The following is a 21042-nucleotide window of genomic DNA, read 5'->3' as shown; positions in this document are numbered from 1 at the left end:
CCCGCCAAAACCCGAGCGCGAGCGCCCGCCCCCTTCGCCCCGCCCCCGGCGCGGCCCGTGACGCGGCGCGAGCGCCCGCGCAGGCGCAGAGAGCGCGAGGCCGCGGCGGCGTGAGGGGAGCGGAGCCCCGGCGGGAAAAGGGGAAAAACCCGCCCGGGCTGAGGGGAAAAAGGGACCGATCTGCGGGGAGGTGAGGCGAAACCTGCGCAGGGGCACTGCCGGGCTTCGGGGGGGGGAGTTCGGGGAGGTCTGGGGAGGGGGAGCGGTGGAACTTGGGGAGGGCGGTTGGGAGGGGAGATGGGGGGTTTGGGGAGGGGGATCTGAGGGGTTTGGGGAGGGGGATCTGAGGGGTTTGGGGAGAGGGATCTGAGGGGTTTGGGGAGGGGGATCTGAGGGGTTTGGGGAGGGGAATCAAAGAGGTTTGGGGAGGGGGATCAAAGATGTTTGGAGAGGTGAGGTTTGGGGAGGGGGATTGGAGAGGTTTTGGGAAGGGGATCTGAGGGGTTTGGGGAGGGGGATCTGAGGGGTTTTGGGAAGGGGATCTGAGGGGTTTTGGGAAGGGGATCAGAGAGATTTGGGGAGGGGGATTGGAGAGGTTTGGGGAAGGGGATCAGAGAGGTGTGAGGAGGGGGATCAGAGGAATTTGGGGGGGGATCAAAGAGGTGTGAGGAAGAGGAGAGGGGAGGTTTGGAGAGGGGGACAGTGAAGTCTGCAGAGGTGAAATTCGAGGAGGGGGCTCAGAGAGCTTTGGGGAGTGGGATCAGAGAGCTTTGGGGAGTGGGATCAGAGAGCTTTGGGGTGGAGATAAAAGGGAAGTTTGAGAAGCGGGAGAGTTTAAATTTGGAGAGGGGGATCAGAAATGTTTGAGGAGGATCATCAAAGAGGTTTGGGGTGAGGGAGAGGAGGGCTTTGGGTGGGGGAAAGGTGGAGTTTGAGTGGGGGAGAGGAGAAATTTGGGGAAGGGGTTGAGGTCTGGGGGAGATGTGAGGGCTGCCTGCCTGGGACACAGTTATCTCCTTCATGTAAGCTGTTACTGGGCATGAAGGAGGAAATAAAATCTGTGGGTTTGATGTGACAGAAAACACTCTGTTACCTACTGAGACAAGTGAGAATCTTTGCTAACAGCACTGCTCTTGCCTGGAGGAGGCAGAGCTTTCCCTCCCCTTTTGAAGGACATTATTATTCAGAAACGAGGGAGAGGATGGACACTGCTCCTCAGTAACCTGGCTGAGACCCCTCCTGCCGAGGGAGAACTCACAGATTTTGCTTTCCCCGTGTTCCCACAGACAATGACCCCGAGTAAGAGCCCAGACACGTCCCTGATCGACCTGGCCGTGAGGATGAGGAAGCAGGCTGAGACCAGGAAGGTGGTGCTGGCCTGGGGGCTCCTCAATATATCTGTAGCAGGCATGATCTACACTGAAATGTAAGCTGATTGTTCCATCTGATCCAAACCAGCAAAGATCCAGCCCCAAATACCCCCCAGGATGGAATTTCTGCTCAATCCTCCCTGGTTTTGCTTTTCAGGACTGGGAAAATCCTAAGCACGTATTACAACATCACCTGCTTTCCACTCTGGTACATTGGTGAGTCGTTGCAGCATTTAAATCAAGTTTCAGGACTGTTCTTTAATAATTTTTATTGCTGGGAGGTCGTTTTTAGGGCAGGGTTTTTCCTGTTTGTGTTTTAAACCAAAACTTTGTTTTGCTTTCTGTGATCCCCCTTGAAGCTGCTGGAGTTCCATCCTTTTAGGGGCAGACAAGGAGTGTTAACAGCCTTTTCTCTGTGGTAAATAGGCAGGAGGACTCAGTTAATGTGTGGAATCTTTCTTAATGTGTGGATTAAGGCTCTAGAGAGCCTTAGATTTATTTTCTCCTGTGCTGTGCTCTGGGTGTGGATGAAATCTTACAACAGTTCAAGTTGATTTCAGAGGAGGAGACTGTAAGCTCTGTCAAACAGGATGGAAAGAAGCAAGAACCATGAGATTTCCTTTTTGGAAAATAAAATCCCGTTTTAAAAATTAAATTTTAAAATGTTTAAATTAATTTTCCTCAGTGCTGAAATTATCTCCAATGGTTCTTGCCTAAGAAAGTGAAGAAATCTTGGATATTTCCCAAACTGGCAGCACTAATAATGACCTTTTTTAAGCAGACACAGTCTGTTTGCAGAGACTGTAAGCTCTGTCAAACAGGATGGAAAGAAGCAAGAATCATGAGATTTCCTTTTTGGAAAATAAAAATCCCGTTTTAAAAATTAAATTTAAAAATGTTTAAATTAATTTCCAATTACGTCCAATGGTTTTTGCATAAGAAAGTGAAGAAATCTTGGATATTTCCCAAACTGGCAGCACTAATAATGACCTTTTTTAAGCAGACACAGCCTGGCTTTGCAGATGATGTCATTTTTGCCAAACTCGTGTGTGTGTTGCAGAGTTTGCCCTGGCAGCCCTGTTCAGCCTCAACGCCCTGTTTGACTTCTGGAGGTACTTCACGTACACAGCAGCCCCAGCCAGCTTGGTGGCGAGCCCCAGCCAGCAGCTCGTGGGCTGGCTGCGCAGGGCAGGTGGGAGCAAGCCCTCTTCTTGGCCTTTCCTGCTTTTTGGTGTTTCTGCACTTGGGGGTGGATTGTCTCCTGGCCAGAGCTGTAAGCTGGGCTGGGCGTTTGGGGTTGTCCTGTGCAGGGCTCCACGCTGTTCCTCATGGTTTCACGTGTGGAGGTGGAGCTGATTGCGTGTTAGATAATTGAGATGTTAATTAGTGCGGCACACGGAGGAGCTGATGGGATATCAGAGAAGCCCCCAAAAAATTCATTCCAAGCCGGGCTCACAGGGCTCGGCTTTATCCAAGCTCTGCCAGGACCAGCTTTCCAGCATCCCTTTACCATCTCTAAAACTGCTTTAAGTGCTGTTTAAATTCAGGTTTTGGGTGACGTGCTGGCTGTCCCCTGCAGCTGTACAGGTCACCCCTCCCCGGGAGGCCAAGCGCGTGCTGTCCCTGCCGCCATCACCGCCCAGCCAGGGCCAGTGTGTGCTGAGCTACAGCCCCTCGCGCTCGCCCAGCGCCAGCCCCAAGTTCCCCGGGGGCTGCCTCGCTGGCTACAGCCCCCAGCTCCAGGCCCTGGCAGGAGCCAGCCCCTCCCACAGCACCTCTGCCACCTACTCACCCAGCAGCAGCTACACCAAGGTAAGCACCACGACACCCCCCGTGCCACAGAGCCTTGTTTGTCAATGAAAAAAATTCATTATTTTTGTTGTTGTTGTCTCCCCCGAGGTTTCCAGCTTCAGCCACTCTCCCAATGGATCTCCCTACTCCGTGGGTGTGGGGCCTGGGGACAGCGGTGGGATCAGGTCTCACTATCGATTCTCCCCCATCCTCTACAATAATTCCACCTACAAAGATGACTGCATCACAGATGTCAAATCCCTGGACACCTTCCTGAGGAACGAGGAGGAGAAGCAGCACCGAGTTCAGCTGGGTAAACTGGGGCTTGCAGGGAAAAGCTGGGCAGGGAAGAGGTGCTGGGAGAAGTCCCAGTAAAGAGGCTTTATTTATTTATCCATTCATGGATCACCTGTGAGCTGGGCAAAGGAGCTGCTCCTGGTGAGGAATTGGGGTGGGAGGTAGAGCCCCACTGTTCCCCTTCAGGCAGTTTTCCTCCAGTTGTTCCTGGGAGCAGGATCTGAGCATGGGAATGCTGCTGGGTTGTCTCTGTGGCTGTAATGGACTGAGATAAGATCACCTTGATAAGAGGGGGGTTTTATCCAAGTGGTTCCAGATAAGGGGCTGAATCCAGGACATTTTTCTCCTGGACTGGGACAGTCAAGATAAGGATAAAGGGGATGAACACACCCAGTAAGTTTTTCTCCTGGGTTGGGACCATCAGGGTAAGGGTAAATGCAGTGTTTCTGCAGGGTGACTTCAGTGCATTCCCTCACACTGACCTGTTCTCCCCGTGCTGTTTCTCCAGAATCCCTTGGCAGTAATTGAACTTAACTCTTGCTGGATTCACCTTTCCAGGAAGCTCAGACTCCAGCTCTCCCTCCAGCAGCCCAACGTTCTGGAACTACAGCCGCTCCATGGCAGACCACGCTCAGATCCTCAGGAAGTTCCAGTACCAGCTGGCCTGCAGGTCCCAGGCTCCTTCTGCACACAAGGATGAAGCTGATCTGACCTCCAAGCAGGCTGCAGAAGAGGTAATTCCACCAAAAAATTCAAAAGAGGGAGAGATGGGATTTTAAAATGCACCTTTGTGCAAAGGTTTGGATTTGAGCAGGAATGTGGGGGAAAAAAACCCTGCAGCATTCAGCCAGCTCCTTTGTTTTGCAAGCAGCAGGGATTGTCACAGACCCTAAAAACTCTCTGAGGTTCTCATGTGGATTTCATGAACCTTTCCATAGGTTTGGGCACGGGTGACGATGAACCGGCAGCTCCTGGATCACATGGATTCCTGGACAGCAAAATTCAGGAATGTAAGTCCCTCCTGAGGAGCTCAAGGGGGAGAATTCCTCCCTGTGCTCTGTGCCTGAGGTGGGAAGGGTTGCAGTGCCTGTCTGAGGGCTGGGGTGCTCTGTCACACACAGATCCCACAAATTTCTCATCTCCTGCCATCCTGAACCAACAGGAGAGGGACTGGATCCATCCCTCTGTGCTTGGGGGGCTGTGATCCATAATCCCCTTTCCTCACTGTCCAGAAAAGCTGTACCTGACACAGATTTTCCCAACTCCTATCCATTGAATTTTCTGCCTTTTCAGAAGCTGTTCAAGGGTCACTTAAATTCTCCCTGGCTTGATAATTAAATTAAATTAAATTAAATTATTTCCCTCCCTGATTGGCTGCGGTGTTTCTGTTGAACTGCTTTGTGGGGTGTCAGCTGAGGGGTTTATTGAACATCCCTGTAGCTCTGAGCTTGGCTTTTCCCTTTTCCCTCCCAGTGGATCAACGACACCATTCTGGTGCCGCTGGTGGAGGAGATGGAGTCTGTGAGCACCCAGCTGAGGAGGATGGGCTGTCCAGAGCTGCAGATTGGAGGTGGGATCAGCCTGGAATTCCCTTGCAATGGCTGCTACATAAAGGAGGGCTGGGGAATATTTTTGTTCCATTTCTGCTCTCTTTTGGTGTTGTCTTTGTTCCACCTCCTGCATTTCTTGAAGCTGGCAAGGTTTTCTGTAATACTTCTACGAATATCAGTGCTTGGACACTTGGGTACAATTCTTAAATGCTTATTTTTTCCTCCCATAAGTTTAATTTTAGAGCTCAAATTAGCTATAATAATTTATTATTTATCAGGCAGAAAGCATTCCAAAGACAGATGTGCTGTAAATTTTCAAAGTTTGTGTGTCCCAAAAGTCTCACTGTGTGCTTTTCCAAGTTCTTCCTTCAATTCATCCACTTCATGAAAGAACAGGGTTTTTTAAATTCTATATTTTTTTAAAATTCTGATGAACTGGGGTTCTGTTTTTCATGTCAGGTTAGGGTTCTGTAGCAGCTGCTTCTCCCATTGTTTCACATTAACACAGCAGTGGATTGGATGTGCTGGTTTTTAATTAAAAGTCTCTTTTGGGTTGTTCTTAGAGTGTTTCCTCCAAAGCTACTGTTACAAAGTGCTTAAAACCCGCAGCTGCTGCTGTTTTCACTTTGTTTCTCTCCCGCTGCCCTTCAAATTCCTGTTGCTTCCTTGTAGCTGAGGTGAAGGAGCTGTGTGCTACTTTGTGGTGTCGGGGTGCAGTTTGGGCTGGCAGTGTTGGCAGCAGGGAGCTGGCAGTGCCAGTCTGGGCTGTCAGTGTCTGCACCCTGGCAGGGAGCTGGCAGTGCCAGTTTGGGGTGTCAGTGCCAGTTTGGGCTGGCAGTGCCAGTCTGGGCTGTCGGTGCCTGCAGCCTGGCAGGGAGCTGGCAGTGCCAGTCTGGGGTGTCGGTGTTGGCAGCAGGCAGCTGGCAGTGCCAGTCCGGGCTGTCTGTGCCTGCAGCCTGGCAGGGAGCTGGCAGTGCCAGTTTGGGGTGTCAGTGCCAGTCTGGGCTGTCGGTGCCTGCAGCCTGGCAGGGAGCTGGCAGTGCCAGTCTGGGCTGGCAGTGCCAGTCCGGGCTGGCAGTACCTGCAGCCTGGCAGGCCGCTGGCAGTGCCAGTCTGGGGTGTGTGGCTGTCAGTGCCAGTCTGGGCTGGCAGTACCTGCAGCCTGGCAGTGTTGCTGTCGGTGCCAGTCCGGGCTGTCGGTGCCAGTCCGGGCTGTCGGTGCCAGTCTGGGCTGTCGGTGCCTGCAGCCCGGCAGGCCGCTGTCAGTGCCAGTCTGGGCTGGCAGTACCTGCAGCCTGGCAGTGTTGCTGTCGGTGCCAGTCTGGGCTGTCAGTGCCAGTCTGGGCTGGCAGTACCTGCAGCCCGGCAGGCCGCTGTCAGTGCCAGTCCGGGCTGTCAGTACCTGCAGCCTGGCAGGGAGCTGGCAGTGCCAGTTTGGGGTGTGTTGCTGTCAGTGCCAGTCTGGGCTGTCAGTGCCAGTCTGGGCTGTCAGTGCCAGTCCGGGCTGTCAGTACCTGCAGCCTGGCAGTGTTGCTGTCGGTGCCAGTCTGGGCTGTCAGTGCCAGTCTGGGCTGGCAGTACCTGCAGCCCGGCAGGCCGCTGGCAGTGCCCGCTCAGGCCCCTCTCTGTTGCAGAAGCCAGCATCAGCAGCCTGAAGCAGGCAGCCCTGGTGAAAGCCCCGCTCATCCCCACCCTCAACGCCCTGGTGCAGTACCTGGACCTCACCCCGAACCAGGAGTACTTGGTGGAAAGGATCAGAGGTTCGTGCTGTTCCCAGACGTTTCCACGCTGCAGGGAATTACTGCTCTGGATCCAGAGCTGTCCCTGCACCCCTGCAGGGTCCCAGGCCAGGCTGGGCAGGCTGGAGCACCCTGGGCACTGTCCCTGCCAGGGTAGGGGTGGCACTGCACCATCCTTCAGCTTCCCTCCAATCCAAACCATTCCGTGATTCCCTCCTGCCTGCTCAGGCTGCAAAGGGATTGAATCACTTCGTTATCCACAAACAAAAATCAACTTCACCCCTTTGATCAATGTCTCCCTACCAATTGGAATTTCATCAATATCTTCCCTACCAATTTGAATTTCAGCAATATCTCCCCTACCAATTGGAATTTCATCAATATCTTCCCTACCAATTTGAGTTTTATCAATATCTCCCCTACCAATTTGAATGTCATCAGTATCTCCCCTACCAATTTGAATTTCATCAATATCTTCCATACCAATTTGAATTTCCCTACCAATTTGAATTTTATCAATATCTTCCCTACCAATTGGAATTTCATCAGTATCTCCCCTACCAATTGGAATTTCATCAATATCTCCCCTACCAATTTGAATTTTATTGATAAAATTCAAATTGGTAGGGAAGATATTGATATCTTCCCTATCAATTTGAGTTTCATCAATATATTCCCTACCAGTTGGAATTTCATCAATGTTTTCCCTACCAATTTGAATGTTATCAATATCTCCTCTACCAATTGGAATTTCATTAGTACCTTCCCTACCAGTTTGAATTTCATCAATACCTTCCCTACCAATTTGAATGTTATCAATATCTTCCCTACCAATTTGAATTTTATTGATAAAATTCAAATTGGTAGGGAAGATATTGATATCTACCAATATCTTCCAATTGAATGTTATCAATATCTCCTCTACCAATTGGAATTTCATCAATACCTTCCCCACCACTTTGAATCCCCCCATTTTCTCCCCCATTTCCCCGTTTCCTCCCCCGTTTCCCCCTGTGCTGCTCCTCCAGCCCCGGGGGTGAGCAGCCCTTGTTGTTCCTGTGACCCGAGTGCCCCCTGAATTGTGACCCGAGTGCCCCCTGAATTGTGACCCGAGTGCCCACTGAATTGTGACCCGAGTGCCCACTGAATTGTGACCCGAGTGCCCCCTGAATTGTGACCCGAGTGCCCCCTGAATTGTGACCCGAGTGCCCACTGAATTGTGACCCGAGTGCCCACTGAATTGTGACCCGAGTGCCCCCTGAATTGTGACCCGAGTACCCACTGAATTGTGACCCGAGTACCCACTGAATTGTGACCCGAGTGCCCCCTGAATTGTGACCCGAGTGCCCACTGAGTGTTCCTGTGACCCGAGTGCCCACTGAGTGTTCCTGTGACCCGAGTGCCCACTGAATTGTGACCCGAGTACCCCCTGAGTGTTCCTGTGACCCGAGTACCCGCTGCCATTGCAGAGCTCTCCCAGGGGGGCTGCATGAGCTCCTTCCGCTGGAACGGAGGAGGGGACTTCAAGGGCAGGAAGTGGGACACGGACCTTCCCACCGACTCCTCGGTGAGTGTCCAGGCACCGGCAGCCCAGGGATGCCTCGTGAAATAAATGGGCAGGAGATCTTTGTCCTTTTTAATGCCTTTATTGAGAACAATCAGCTCAGGTGGGGAGAAACCGACGGGTCCCAGGCGTGGCACGGAGGAGGAGGAGGGTGATGCAGCTTTGTCCTGGTCTGCAGGCAGAGCTGGGGATTCCTCCTCACGGGAGAGCAGCAGATTCCTCCTTGTTTGTCTAACACCCCGGGGCGTCTCTTTAATCAGCATCTCTTCAGGTGAGGGTGAGAAGCAAAAGGGTCCAAGCAGGTACGGGGCTGCGCTCCCATCCTCAGACGTCACTTAGGTCACTTGTTGGCTCGTGATTTTAGGGGTTTTTCTTGTAAAAACTGTAAAAATTCGGGGCGCAGTGCATTTCTCATCTGCACACTGGCTCTGATGTCACTGCTGTTCTGGGTCTGTCCCGCGTCCCTCCCTGGCCAGCGGCCAGCACCAGGGGGACAATGGTTAATCACCGGCCATTAACGGGTAATTGAGGAACTCCTCCTTAGCCAGAAACTAGCTTACAGCAACTGCTCTGACTTGGTTTTAACTCTGCCACCTAAAAAAAATATAACTTTCTATTCATAACACCTCATTTTGGGATAGGGTTTGGAGGGAGCAGCCAGGGAGCCTTTGGGGGAGCATGGGAAAGTCAGAAAAGCAAAGCTTTGGGTATTTAAAGAGATTCCATTGCTGGAAGTGGAAGATCAACATTGAAATAGGATTTGATTTTCTGGTTGGGAAGGTGGTTAAATATTTGGAATTGTCCAGCTATGGAGCAGCTCTGAGTGTCCTGGTAAACAGGAACAGCTCAAAAGTGCAAATGAAGAAGTTTTGACATTAATTAAAAAAAAATTCACTTTTTTCTTAATTGTGGGTGATACAATGCTGTGAGGTCCAAGGTGCATCTCCCAGAATTTTAAGATTTGTGGTATTTTTTCCCAGCAAATTTCTCCCTGCCAAACAGCTCCTGTTGGGTATAAGGAACACAGAAAGCACCAGATCACAGATGATTTGCTGATGTCACCCACATAAAATACTGAGAACTCTCCAGAAGGGGCTGAAACAACCCTCAGGCTGCCCCCTGGTTTTCAGGTGCTCATCCCAGGAATTCATTTCCCAATGTTGGCATTCCTAAGGCTTGTGGCCAGCCCAGGCTTTCATGAGGGAAAGGGAGAAGTTTCCTTGCTGGGTTTGGGGTGGGCAGAGCTGGTTTTGAGCTCCTCTGCTGTTCTTGGGGAAATATTGGTGATTTAGGCATGAAGCTGCTCCTAAGCCTGGGGTTAAGCCAGGCACAGATTAGCAAAGACTGGGATGGACTCCTGGGCTCCCAGGGAGGAAGTTTTTGGGGTTTGGGGCCGTTCCAGTGAGGTTTGGTTGTTTTTCCAGATCCTGATGCACGTGTTCTGCACGTACCTGGACTCCAGGCTCCCTCCTCACCCCAAGTACCCCGATGGCAAAACCTTCACTTCCCAGCACTTCATCCAGACTCCAGACAAACCAGGTACTGGGCTGGCCTGGAGCTGCTCCTTTCCTCTGGGGTCACAGCAGCACCTCTGAAATCTGTTTTTAATTAATTTTTAATCCAGACACCTCAAACGAAAACGTGTTCTGCATCTACCAGAGCAGCATCAACCCGCCCCACTACGAGCTGATCTACGAGTGCCACGTCTACAGCCTGCCCAAGGTACAGGGTTTGTTCTCCTCCTGCTCCTGCAATCATCCCAGGCCTGATTTGGGATCTTTTTTAAATCCTACACACATTTTTGTGCATTTACACCGAGGCTGGTCCAGCTTGGTCTTTGCCCAGCACGTGGTCCTTGCTCTGCTGCTGAATACTGTGGTGGCTGTTCAGCAGTTCCTAAGCAGGACCTTCCTCTTATTAATTTTCTAATTTATTGTAAAACCCCAAATCCCAATCCCTGGTGGGTGATGTCACCCCTTGAGGCCAGTGCAGATTCCGAGGGGAAGTTCCAAAGTGGGAAAATCCTGAGATTTTTAATTGTTTTGGTTTCTAAATCCTCGTCTCTCTGTGGCCCCAGGGCAGGAACAACATGTTCCACACCTTGCTGATGTTCCTGTACATCATCAAGACCAAGGAATCTGGGATGCTGGGGTAGGTATCCCACGGGAACAAGATGGGAATGGTGTCAGACCAAAACCACCACAGGGGGTGATAATTAATGGTGCTAAAATGGAATTAACAGCAGCTTTTAAATGGCTCATTGTGATCCCTTTGGGTTTTACAGGTGGGAATGGTGTCACACCAAAACCACCACAGGGGGTGATAATTAATGGCGCTAAAATGGAATTAACAGCAGCTTTTAAATGGAAATGGCTCATTGTGACCCCTTTGGGTTTTGCAGGCGTGTCAATCTGGGTTTATCAGGAGTCAACGTCCTGTGGATCTTTGGGGAATAACGGGACACAGCCTGGAGCACAGCACGGCCCCGAGGGCTGAACTCAAACATGGACTCAAACTAAAGCTCAGCTTTGGGACAGAGGGAGGAAGTGCCTGCAGTTCCCTGTGCATTTTCTCAAGGAGTATTTCACTGTGGGGAGGCTCCTGTGAGTGAACTCCAGGCAGGAGTTCTCCTTCCTGCTCCTCACCTCAGCCAGCCCTGTTCAAACTGAGCCTCGCTGATCTCAGCCTAAACCAAACCAAACCAAACCAGACCAAACCTCCTTTGGAGGTGCAGCTGGAGCAGCCTCCCCAAGGCTGTGCGAGCTCTCTGCTCTTGGAGGGACAAAGCAGCTTGGACAACTTCAGCATCCAAGAAATGCCAAGTCTGGAAGCTCAGACTCAGTTTTGCTTCATTTTATTCTGCATGATAAAAACCAATTATTTTTATCCCTGATTGTTGGTGTAATTGTGACCTCTGACCCCTCAAGATGTTCCTGCAGCTGAAGAGGAAAGACAAAACCATGTTTGTCCTGCTGAGTCCACCAAATAACAATTTTACTTATATTTTTAATTTTTATTTTTGTTTTATACAATGAAGGTACCCCAGGTACCTTCACTGCCACCAGCTCTCACCTGCCTTGGTTTTGAATTTAATTTTCCTTCAGCTTTTTTCACTAATTTGGGAGCTTGATGCACCCTGGTGGGAAACCAGGCCCTGCACACCCACAGGTTTGTGGGAATGTCCATTTTTATTTTGTAAAAGCACTTGGATTTGCTTCAAAGAAAGGATCAATCAATATTTGTCAAATTTCTCCAAGGGGCAGGGGGAGGATTTGTTGTAAATTCTGGAACATGAGTGTTTTAGCAGTGTACATAGGACCATAACACATGGAATCATTGTACTGTATTTTTTACTGGGGGAGGAAGAGGAATGTTTGGAACTTTGCTGGTTTTGGTGTGAAATGCCTGGTTTTGGTGACTCTGTGTCTCTGCCCTGGGGGACCTGGGTTTTTCCAAGGAACTGGTGACAAAGAGGCTCATTTGGTTCTTGGATTAAATGAGTTTGTTTTACCAAACACTTCTGGGGTTTTTCTTGTGTTCAGCGTGCCCACATCCATCCCTGTACACACAGGAATGCTCAAGAACCACATTTAGAGGGTTTTACCCCAAACCTCTCCCCTCAAGGGCAGCACAGCCCTGTGAGGTCCATCAGTCTCACATTCTAAAACCCTGAAGTGCAGAAATCCTTTTTTTCACCAAAAGTGGTGATCCTCAGGCAGAGCCCATCCCATGGGGCACCTCTGGGTGCCCTGGGCTCTGCAGCCCCAGGACCCGAATCCCTCTGTGCTGCCAGGATCCTGCACAGCCGCTTCCCACAGCCCCACACGGATCCTTCTGCACCTAAAGGATCACAGATCCCAGTCCTGTGTTCCCCAAAGGATCACACATCCCAGTCCCTGCACCCCAAAGGATCACAGATCCCAGTCCCTGTGCACCCCAATGTCCCTCTGCACCCCAAAGGATCACAGATCCCAGTCCCTGCACCCCAAAGGATCACAGATCCCAGTCCCTGCTCCCCAAAGGATCACAGATCCCAGTCCCTGCACCCCAAAGGATCACAGATCCCAGTCCCTGCACCCCAATGTCCCTGTGCACCCCAAAGGATCCCAGTCCCTGCACCCCAATGGATCACAGATCCCAGTCCCTGCACCCCAAAGGATCACAGATCCCAGTCCCTGTGCCCCAAAGGATCACAGATCCCAGTCCCTGCGCCCCAATGGATCACAGATCCCAGTCCCTGTGTACCCCAATCGATCACAGATCCCAGTCCCTGCACCCCAAAGGATCACACATCCCAGCCTCTGTACCCCAAAGGATCACAGATCCAGTCCCTGCACCCCAAAGGATCACAGATCCCAGTCCCTGCACCCCAATGTCCCTGTGCACCCCAAAGGATCCCAGTCCCTGCACCCCAAAGGATCACAGATCCCAGTCCCTGTGCCCCAAAGGATCACAGATCCCAGTCCCTGTGCCCCAATGGATCACAGATCCCAGTCCCTGTGCCCCAAAGGATCACAGATCCCAGTCCCTGTGTACCCCAATCGATCACAGATCCCAGTCCCTGCACCCCAAAGGATCACACATCCCAGTCCCTGCACCCCAATGCATCACAGATCCCAGTGCCTCTGCACCCCAATGTCCCTCTGTACCCCAATACATCACAGATCCCCTGTGCACCCCAATGGATCACAGATCCCAGTCCCTGCACCCCAAAGGATCACAGATCCCAGTCCCTGCACCCCAAAGGATCACACATCCCAATCTCTCTACCCCAATGTCCCTCTGTACCCCAATACATCACCGATCCCCTGTGCACCCCAGGATCACAGATCCCAGTCCCTGCACCCCAATACATCACACACCCCAGTAGATCACACCCCTCAGTCCCTGTGCACCCCAATACACTGTGCACCCCAACACATCACACACCCCACTCTTTGTGCACCCCAACACCCGGCACACTTTGCTCCCTGTACACCCCAATGCATCACAAACCCCACTCTGTGCACCCCAATGTCCCTCTGTACCCCAAAGGATCACAGATCCCAGTCCCTGTGCACCCCAATGTCCCTCTGTACCCCAAACGATCACAGATCCCAGTCCCTGTGCACCCCAATACACTGTGCACCCCAATGTATCCCACACCCCAGTCAGTCCCTGTGCCCCCTGTGCCCCAGCACATCACACATCCCCCAGCACAGACCCCAGACTCCTGTGCACCCCAGTCCTGCTGCCCCTGACACCCTGTGCACCCCAAATTCATCGTGCACCCCAAATTCATCGTGCACCCCATTCCTGCTCACGTTCTGCTCCACAGACCCTGCTGCCCATGTACCTCCTCCTTGTGTACCCCAATATTGCACATCCCTTCCTTGTGCACCCCAACACTGCACATCCCCTCCTTGTGCACCCCAATATTGCACACCCCCTGCTCCCTGTGCACCCCAACTCTGCACACCCCCTCCTTGTGCACCCCGATATTGCACACCCCTTCCTTGTGCACCCCAACTCTGCACACCCCAACTCTGCACAGCCCCTCCTTGTGCACCCCAACTCTGCACACCCCCTGCTCCCCGTGCACCCCAATACCTGGCAGACCCCTGTTCCTGCAGGCCCTAACTGCACCCCCCATCCCCGTGCCCCCCGATCCCTGGCACACCCCAGATCTTGTTCATTCCGATCCCCGTGCGTGCCCCACACACTGCGCACCCCAACTCCCGGGCACCCCGATATACCACGCACCCCATATCCCTGTGCCCCCTGGTTCCCCAGCACCCCAATATCTGCAGCTTCTCACCTGTGCACCCCAAAACACCGCGCACCCCGCTCTCTGTGCGCCCCAAAACACCGCGCACCCCACTCTCTGTGCACCCCAAAACACCGCACATCCCGCTCTCCCTGCACCCCAAAACACCGCACATCCCGCTCTCCCTGCACCCCAAAATACCGCATACCCCACTCCCTCTGCACCCCAAAACACCGCGCACCCCGCTCTCTCTGCACCCCGTTACAGCGCACACCCCGCTCTCCGTGCACCCCAAAACACCGCGCACCCCGCTCTCTCTGCACCCCGCTCTCTGCACCCCGTTACACGGCGCATCCCGCTCTCTGTGCACCCCAAAACACCGCGCACCCCGCTCTCCCTGCACCCCGTTATTCCGCGCCCCGCGGTCCCCGCGCATCTCGATCCCTGCGCACCCCTTTCCACCTGCACACCCCAATCCCTGCATCCTCCCACCTGCGCACCCCAGAACACCGCCCATCCCAATCCCCGCTCCCGCACCGCTCCCGCACCGCTCCCAGGTGCATCCCGGCCGCGCCGGGGGCGGCTCCCGGGGCGCGCACGTCCGGCCCCGCCCGTTAAATTCCGCCGGGCCGGGACCACCGGCCCCGCGCCCGCCGCTCTCGCCATGGCCACGGACGGAGAGCCCGGCCGGCGGCGCCGCTGCTGCGCGCAGGACACGCCCGGTGAGCTCAGGGGAACGGGGGTCCTCCATCCCTGACTCCCCCAGCCCCGGGCACCACCGGGTCTCCCCCATTCCTGACTCCCCCAGCCCCGGGCACCACTGGGTCTCCCCCATCCCCGACTCCCCCATCCCCGACTCCCCCATCCCCGACTCCCCCATCCCCGACTCCCCCATCCCCGACTCCCCCAGCCCCGGGCACCACTAGGTCACCCCCATCCCTGACTCCCCCATCCCTGACTCCCCCAGCCCCGGGCACCACTAGGTCACCCCCATCCCTGACTCCCCCAGCCCCGGGCACCGCCGGGTCACCCCCATCCCCGACTCCCCCAGCCCCGGGCACCACCGGGTCTCCCCCACCCCTGACTCCCCCACCCCTGACTCCCCCAGCCCCGGGCACCACCGGGTCACCCCCACCCCTGACTCCCCCACCCCTGACTCCCCCATCCCTGGGCACCGCCGGCTCACCCCCTCCCGACCCCCACACCGGGCACCGAGCGGGATTTCCCCGCCGTGTACCCGGTGCTGGTGGGGTCCCCCCGTCCCGAGCACCCCCGTGTCCCCCTGCGGGTGTGGGGAGCAGGGTGCCAGCCCAGCCCAGCGGCCCCGCCGTGACTCCAGCGGCTCCCGCAGGGGCTGCCAAGGTCGCGGATCCCCGCGGTGACAGCGACGGCCCCCGCCGGGGCTCCCTGTGCGAGCGGCACTGCGCTGCCATCAACAACGCGCAGGGGGACCTGGGGGAGCTGGGCTGCCACCTGCACCGGCCCCGCGGCACCCCAGGTAGGCTGGCTGTGGGACGGGCTGGCTGGGGGGCCCTGGGGGTGCCACACCCGCTGTGACACCCCCCGGCTGTCACCCACAGCCACGTCCACGCCGTCCTGCTGCCAGCAGCACTCGGAGGAGGTGTGCGAGAGCTGCGTGGGGAAAACCACCCTGACGGCCGAGAACGCCGTGGAGGCCAACAAGCTCTCCAACAACTACAAGGTGGGTGGGGGCACCCACGGGTGCTCCTGGAGGGCTGCATTGGGTTTTAATTGTCTTCCTCTTTGCTCATCCAAAAAAAAAAAAACCAAACTCTTTCTGCAGTTTGGCTTCAAGAAATGGAAGAGCCACGTGACGGCGCGGCCGTGGGAGGACCGGTCAGAGATTGTCAAGGAGCTCTACTCAGACCTCAACATCATCCGAGCCTCTGGAGGTGGGTGGCCCTGGGGACAGCCCGGCGTGGATCTGGGCAGGTGACAGTGGTGGGTGGGCCTGGGACAGCCCGGCGTGGATCTGGGCAGGTGACAGTGGTGGGTGGGTGGCCCGGGACAGCCCAGTGTGGATCTGGGCAGGTGACAGTGGTGGGCGGGCCTGGGACAGCCCAGTGTGGATCTGGGCAGGTGACAGTGGTGGGTGGCCCTGGGGACAGCCCGGCGTGGATTTGGGCAGGTGACAGTGGTGGGTGGGCCTGGGGACAGCCCAGTGTGGATCTGGGCAGGTGACAGTGGTGGGAGGCCATGGGGACAGCCCAGTGTGGATCTGGGCAGGTGACAGTGGTGGGAGGCCATGGGGACAGCCCAGTGTGGATCTGGGCAGGTGACAGTGGTGGGTGGGCCTGGGACAGCCCAGTGTGGATCTGGGCAGGTGACAGTGGTGGGTGGGTGGCCCTGGGGACAGCCCAGTGTGGATCTGGGCAGGTGACAGTGGTGGGTGGGCCTGGGACAGCCCAGCGTGGATCTGGGCAGGTGCCAGTGGTCCCAGCTGGTGCCTTCCCTCCCGCAGGGTCCACGCTGACGTGTGGCAATGTCCTCTACCTGCTGCTCTTTGGCTGGTGGCTCTCGCTCCTCTACGTCCTCGTGGCTGCCGTGATGTTCATCACTGTCATGGGGGCTCCTTATGGTGAGTTCCAAATTGGGGACCCCCCATGTGAAGGCTGGGTGAGCTCAGAACTGCACTGATGGGTGTTGGGGTCTCCTGGGTCCCTCCTCCATGGAGTGTCCCTGCAGGTGGAAGGGATGCTGATGGCTGTGTCTCCACAGGCAGGCTCTGCTGGGACCTGGCCGGGTATTTCCTCTGGCCCTTTGGCAAAGTGATCCAGAAAGTGGAGGTGAGGGTGCCTTGGGAACCTCTGGGGGGATTTTGGGGTGCCCCACGCACACCCTGACATCCCCCCTCTCTCCCCAGGTGCCCAAATCCCCTCAGGCGAGTGAGGCCGGCGTGGGGGAGAGCTCAGCCCTGCTCGGGGGGTCCACAGCGCTCCGCTGGCGCCCACGGTGCTGGGTGGGCACTGGACACTGGGTGAGCCCCACTGCCATCCCCCCAGAGCCCCCAGCGTGGTGGGCAAGGTGCCCGTGGGCCCCTTCCCTCCCTGGGCTCGTTGTCTTGGGGTCAGCCCCTGAAGGTGACCTCTGTTACCAGCACCGTGCCAGCACCGCGGTGTGGCTGTGCCTGGGCTACCCTCTGCTGGCGCTGGCCCACGGGCTGGTGTGTGTCACCGCGTGGCTCCTCATCGTCCTCATCCCCGTGGCCAAGCTGAGCGCCCGCGCCGCCTCCCGCGTCCTGCTGCTGCCCCCGCGCCGCGTGCTCGTCCGGCGCCTCCGGATGGTGAGAGGCTCTGGCAGGGCAGGGTCCCACGCCCCGCTCCGGGGGGGATTTTGGGCTGGGGGTGACCCTCCTATCCCCCTGCAGACGGAGGTGCCTCTGGAGGGAGAGGTGATTCTCTGCTGCTACCGCGCTGCCAACCCCTACTACTACAAATACGCCGTGGACGGCATCAACGTCTTCGCTGTCAGTATCCTCCTGGCAGGGGGGGGGACGGGGGGGAGTGACCCCCAATCCTCCCCCGTGCTGTGTCCTTGACTGGCCGCCCCAGACCTGCTGCCGCTGGTGCTGGTGACGCTGGTGCTGGGCTACGTGGACAGCCCCAACCGCCTGACGGGCTCCGCCGTCAAGTTCACCCTGGCGCTGCTCTCCATCATGCCCCTCTCCTACTACATCGGCATGGCCATCGCCAGGTGAGCGACAGGGGTGGCAAAGGGGGGACGCTCCAGCCCTGCTGTGACACTCTTCCTCCTCTCCAGCATCTCGGCCCAGAGCAATTTCGCGGTGGGGGCGGTGGTGAACGCCACGTTCGGCTCCATCACCGAGCTCACCTTCTACATCACCGCGCTCATCAAGGGCTCGCGCGAGGGCAACCGCTGCTACGCCGAGGTGGTCAAGTCTGCGCTGACAGGGACCCTGGTGGGCTGTGTCCTCTTTGTGCCGGTGAGACGGGTGGCACTGAGAGCAGGGAGGGCGCTGTGAGCGAAGCACTGATGGGGGAATTTTATTTTTTGGGGGGCGTTTCTCCATCCCCAAGGGTCTGTGCATGGTGATCGGGGGCATCCGGCACCAGGAGCAGCGCTTCAACAGCCGCTCCGCCGGCGTCAGCTCGGCCCTGCTCTTCCTCTCCGTGGGAGGTGAGTTGGGGACAGGGGTGTCCCCAGGCCTGGGGGGTCCCAGGGGGTGGGGGCCTGCTCCATGTCCTGTCCCCGCAGGTGTCTTTGCCCCGACGCTCTTCTCCAAGGTGTACGGGAAGCTGGTCTGTGGCGAGTGCCACAACGTCACCCAGAACCCGCTGGGCCACTACCTCTGCCACAACTGTCACTTTGACCTGGTGAGTGGGCACCTGGCCCCCCAGCAGGGGGAGTTTGGGGTCGGGGATGCTCGGAGCCCCCCTGGCTCTCGTGCTGGGTGGTGGCAGCAGGGCTGTCCCTTGTCCCCCGTATCCCTGTTGACAGGTGCTCTCTCTGCAGATGGACAACAACGGCACCCTCTACTACAGCCACGTCCAGTGAGTGCCCACTGTGCAGGGGACAGGGCTGTCCCCACACTGGGGTGGCACCTCCTGGGTTTGGTCGTGTTCCCACATCCCTCCCAGGGCCCCTCTCCACCCCAATGACCCAGTGCCCCATTTCCTCGTGCCCCCTCATCCCCTGGGGTCGCCGTGCCAGACCCTGGTGGCACTGACGGTGCCACCTGTGTCCCACAGACCCCTGGTGTACACGGTGTCCATCCTGCTCCCCGCTGCCTACCTCATCGGGCTCTTCTTCACCCTCAAAACCCACACGCACATCTACGACATCCACATCAGCGACTGCCACAGTGAGTGTCCCCAGAGGTCCTGGCTGCAGGGCTGGCTCTTGTCACCGCTCTGGGGCGTCCCACACGTCTCTGCTCTCTCCCCAGTGCCTGGCCACCACCACAGCGCCGTGGTGCACTGGTCCCGCTGGCGGGCCCTGGTCATCCTCCTGCTCTCCACCCTCTGCATGTCGGCCTGTGCTGACCTGGCCACGGAGCACATCAGCCCCATCCTCACCAACTCCACCATCTCACAGGTGAGCTGCCTCTGCTGTCCCCGAGGACCAGGATGTGCCCTCCAGGGATGGGGACCCCAAAAGGACTGGGGGAAAGATGCTGAGATGCTCTGCACGCTTGGCCAGGGCCTGGATGGGGTCAGGCCCAGGCTGATGTCACCTCTTCCCTGCAGTACTTCATCGGTGTCACCGTGCTGGCAATGGTGCCCGAGCTGCCGGAGATTGTCAATGGCATCCAGTTTGCCCTGCAGAACAATCTGAGCTTGAGGTGAGATGGCTCCAAGGGTGAGCTTTGGGGTGGTTCCTGTGCCCTGTCCCAATCCCATAACCGTGCCTTGGTGCCCACGATGGGCTGCCCAGCCACTGGTGGGTCAGAGTCTGTGTCAGCTTGTCCTCAAGGAGATGAGTCACCCAAAAATGGTGTCAGAAGTGGGATGGGCTCTGTGCTTTGGGATTTTCTCACCCGGAGACAGCCCCTAAGCTGTCCTTCCTCCCCAGCATCGAGATCGGGAACTGCATCGCGGTGCAGGTCTGCATGCTCCAGATCCCCATCCTGGTGCTCTTCACCATCTTCTACGTGAGTAGCCCCAGGACAGCCCTGGGGGCCCTCCTGCAGCAGGGCTGGGGACACGGTGTCCATGGCACATGGGAAGGACACAGCTGCCCTCGCCAGTGTCTCCCCTCTGCTCAGTGCAGGGGAAGTGGGGTCCGATGTCTCCTGGTGCCGTCCCCACCCTGGGGACGTGGGGCACAGGGGGTTAAATGGGTGACACACAAGTCCCCAGACAGAGTCGGTGTGGGGTTGTCCTGGCTGGCCATGAACCCCAAATCCTGTTCCTCGCAGCCAACCAACTTCACCCTCATCTTCAGCGACCTCCATGTCTACGCCAGCATGTTCAGTGTGGTGCTCATGAACTACATCTTCATGGATGGCAAATGTGACTACTTCCAAGGTGACCGCCTCCCACAGGGCTGCTGTGGGACTTGGGGCATCCCTGTATTCCCTGGGATGTGGGATGGGGGCTCCTGGCTCCAGCTCTGGGATCTTTTGGGGCTCTTGGCGATCGCGAGGTCTTGGTTGACCATCTTGGAGCTGTCCCCCATACAGCAGCTCCAAGGGAGATCACTCCCATTTCCCCCTTTAAAAGGTTTTAAACTGCCTTTAAAAGGTTTTAAACTCCCTTTGAATGGACCTTTTGTAGAGAACCATGGAAGTCCTCCACGGGGGGCTAATCCAGGCTTTAACCCCATGTCCCCCCTCGCTCCAGGGAGTAACTCCCTCACCCTCTCTGTCTGCCCAGGCACGGTGCTGGTGATGGTTTACTTCATCCTCCTGGCTGTGTATTTCTTCGCCCCGTCGCCCAGTGGCTGCTGAGGTTTGGATTCCTGGATCCTCCTTTCTCCAGCCCCCTCGTTGGGATCAGCACCCATCAAGACCTTCTCCAGTGTCTCAGGGACTTGGCCGGGCTGGCTCCGGTCTGGAAGCGCCGTTTCCTGAAGCTCCTGCTGGGCTCTCCTGGGGCTTCAGGGGTGGCAATGGGGTCGCTCCTGAAATGAGGAGCCTCAAAACACATCACACAGGCATCTCCAGCCCACCCTCGAGTGGCTGGAGGGAAAACTGTCCTCAGAGGAGGGTCTTGAAGGGGATTTGTGCGCGTCTTGAGGACAGACCCCTCCCCGGGGATGAGCTGCACTGGGAGAAGGTGCCTGAGAAGTCCCTCATCCTCCCAGGCCTGGGAACTGCACACGGGATGTTTGATGGCACCAGAAATGCACCCAAAGGTATTTTCGGCTGTTTTGTCATTAAAGCAGTTTTGTACAAATCAGAAACAAGTTTGTTTCTCCTTAAATGAGCCTCAAGTGCCAGCCTGGGCCCCTCTGTGGCCACCACTCCCTGTCCTCTGTCAGCTCACCCCAGGGACAGAGCCAG

At 56.3% G+C, this 21042-nt stretch overlaps 2 protein-coding genes across 5 annotated transcripts; both read left to right on the top strand.

The window, feature by feature from the left end:
• Positions 1–74: 74 nt before the first annotated feature.
• TMEM209 (transmembrane protein 209) lies at positions 75–11826 on the top strand. Of its 2 annotated transcripts, none has more exons than XM_064421633.1 (15): positions 75–190; positions 1287–1426; positions 1528–1586; positions 2431–2562; positions 2950–3182; positions 3270–3474; positions 4017–4192; positions 4397–4468; positions 4932–5028; positions 6643–6768; positions 8217–8314; positions 9736–9850; positions 9936–10033; positions 10389–10462; positions 10713–11826. In XM_064421633.1, the coding sequence occupies exons 2-15, from the start codon at positions 1290–1292 to the stop codon at positions 10765–10767; spliced, it is 1677 nt and encodes a 558-aa protein (XP_064277703.1). In that variant the 5' UTR covers positions 75–190; positions 1287–1289; the 3' UTR covers positions 10768–11826. The 2 variants fall into 2 exon arrangements, with proteins under 2 accessions (XP_064277703.1, XP_064277704.1); XM_064421634.1 differs by lacking the exon at positions 75–190 and adding an exon at positions 957–1105.
• Positions 11827–14658: 2832 nt separating this feature from the next.
• Positions 14659–20945, top strand: LOC135301477 (uncharacterized). 3 transcript variants are annotated; one of them, XM_064421627.1, is made up of 20 exons: positions 14659–14779; positions 15409–15555; positions 15638–15759; positions 15862–15970; positions 16540–16656; positions 16797–16864; positions 16942–17055; positions 17176–17361; positions 17446–17548; positions 17630–17771; positions 17838–18021; positions 18116–18215; positions 18294–18412; positions 18552–18589; positions 18788–18900; positions 18985–19133; positions 19286–19380; positions 19611–19689; positions 19957–20065; positions 20414–20945. In XM_064421627.1, exons 1-20 carry the CDS (start codon positions 14722–14724, stop codon positions 20485–20487), a joined length of 2226 nt encoding a protein of 741 aa, XP_064277697.1. In that variant the 5' UTR covers positions 14659–14721; the 3' UTR covers positions 20488–20945. The 3 variants fall into 3 exon arrangements, with proteins under 3 accessions (XP_064277697.1, XP_064277696.1, XP_064277698.1); XM_064421626.1 differs by having other exon boundaries at positions 18537–18589; XM_064421628.1 differs by lacking the exon at positions 15409–15555 and having other exon boundaries at positions 14677–14779; positions 18537–18589.
• Positions 20946–21042: the final 97 nt, after the last annotated feature.

Source organism: Passer domesticus, chromosome 5 (genome assembly GCF_036417665.1).
Source record: "Passer domesticus isolate bPasDom1 chromosome 5, bPasDom1.hap1, whole genome shotgun sequence".
Lineage (NCBI taxonomy): Eukaryota > Metazoa > Chordata > Aves > Passeriformes > Passeridae > Passer > Passer domesticus.
The sequence above is the reverse complement of the archived record's forward strand: the minus strand, read 5'-3'. Positions and strand labels throughout refer to the sequence as shown.

Excerpts from the sequence above, each read along its gene's own strand:
- TMEM209 (XM_064421633.1), top strand. The coding sequence starts at position 1,290 with ATGACCCCGAGTAAGAGCCCAGACACGTCCCTGATCGACCTGGCCGTG. Across the intron at positions 6,769-8,216 it reads CTTGGTGGAAAGGATCAGAG|AGCTCTCCCAGGGGGGCTGC; the intron begins GTTCGTGCTGTT and ends CTGCCATTGCAG. Across the intron at positions 9,851-9,935 it reads CCAGACTCCAGACAAACCAG|ACACCTCAAACGAAAACGTG; the intron begins GTACTGGGCTGG and ends TTTTTAATCCAG.
- LOC135301477 (XM_064421626.1), top strand. The coding sequence starts at position 14,722 with ATGGCCACGGACGGAGAGCCCGGCCGGCGGCGCCGCTGCTGCGCGCAG. Across the intron at positions 15,760-15,861 it reads AGCTCTCCAACAACTACAAG|TTTGGCTTCAAGAAATGGAA; the intron begins GTGGGTGGGGGC and ends CTCTTTCTGCAG. Across the intron at positions 18,901-18,984 it reads CCACATCAGCGACTGCCACA|TGCCTGGCCACCACCACAGC; the intron begins GTGAGTGTCCCC and ends CTCTCTCCCCAG.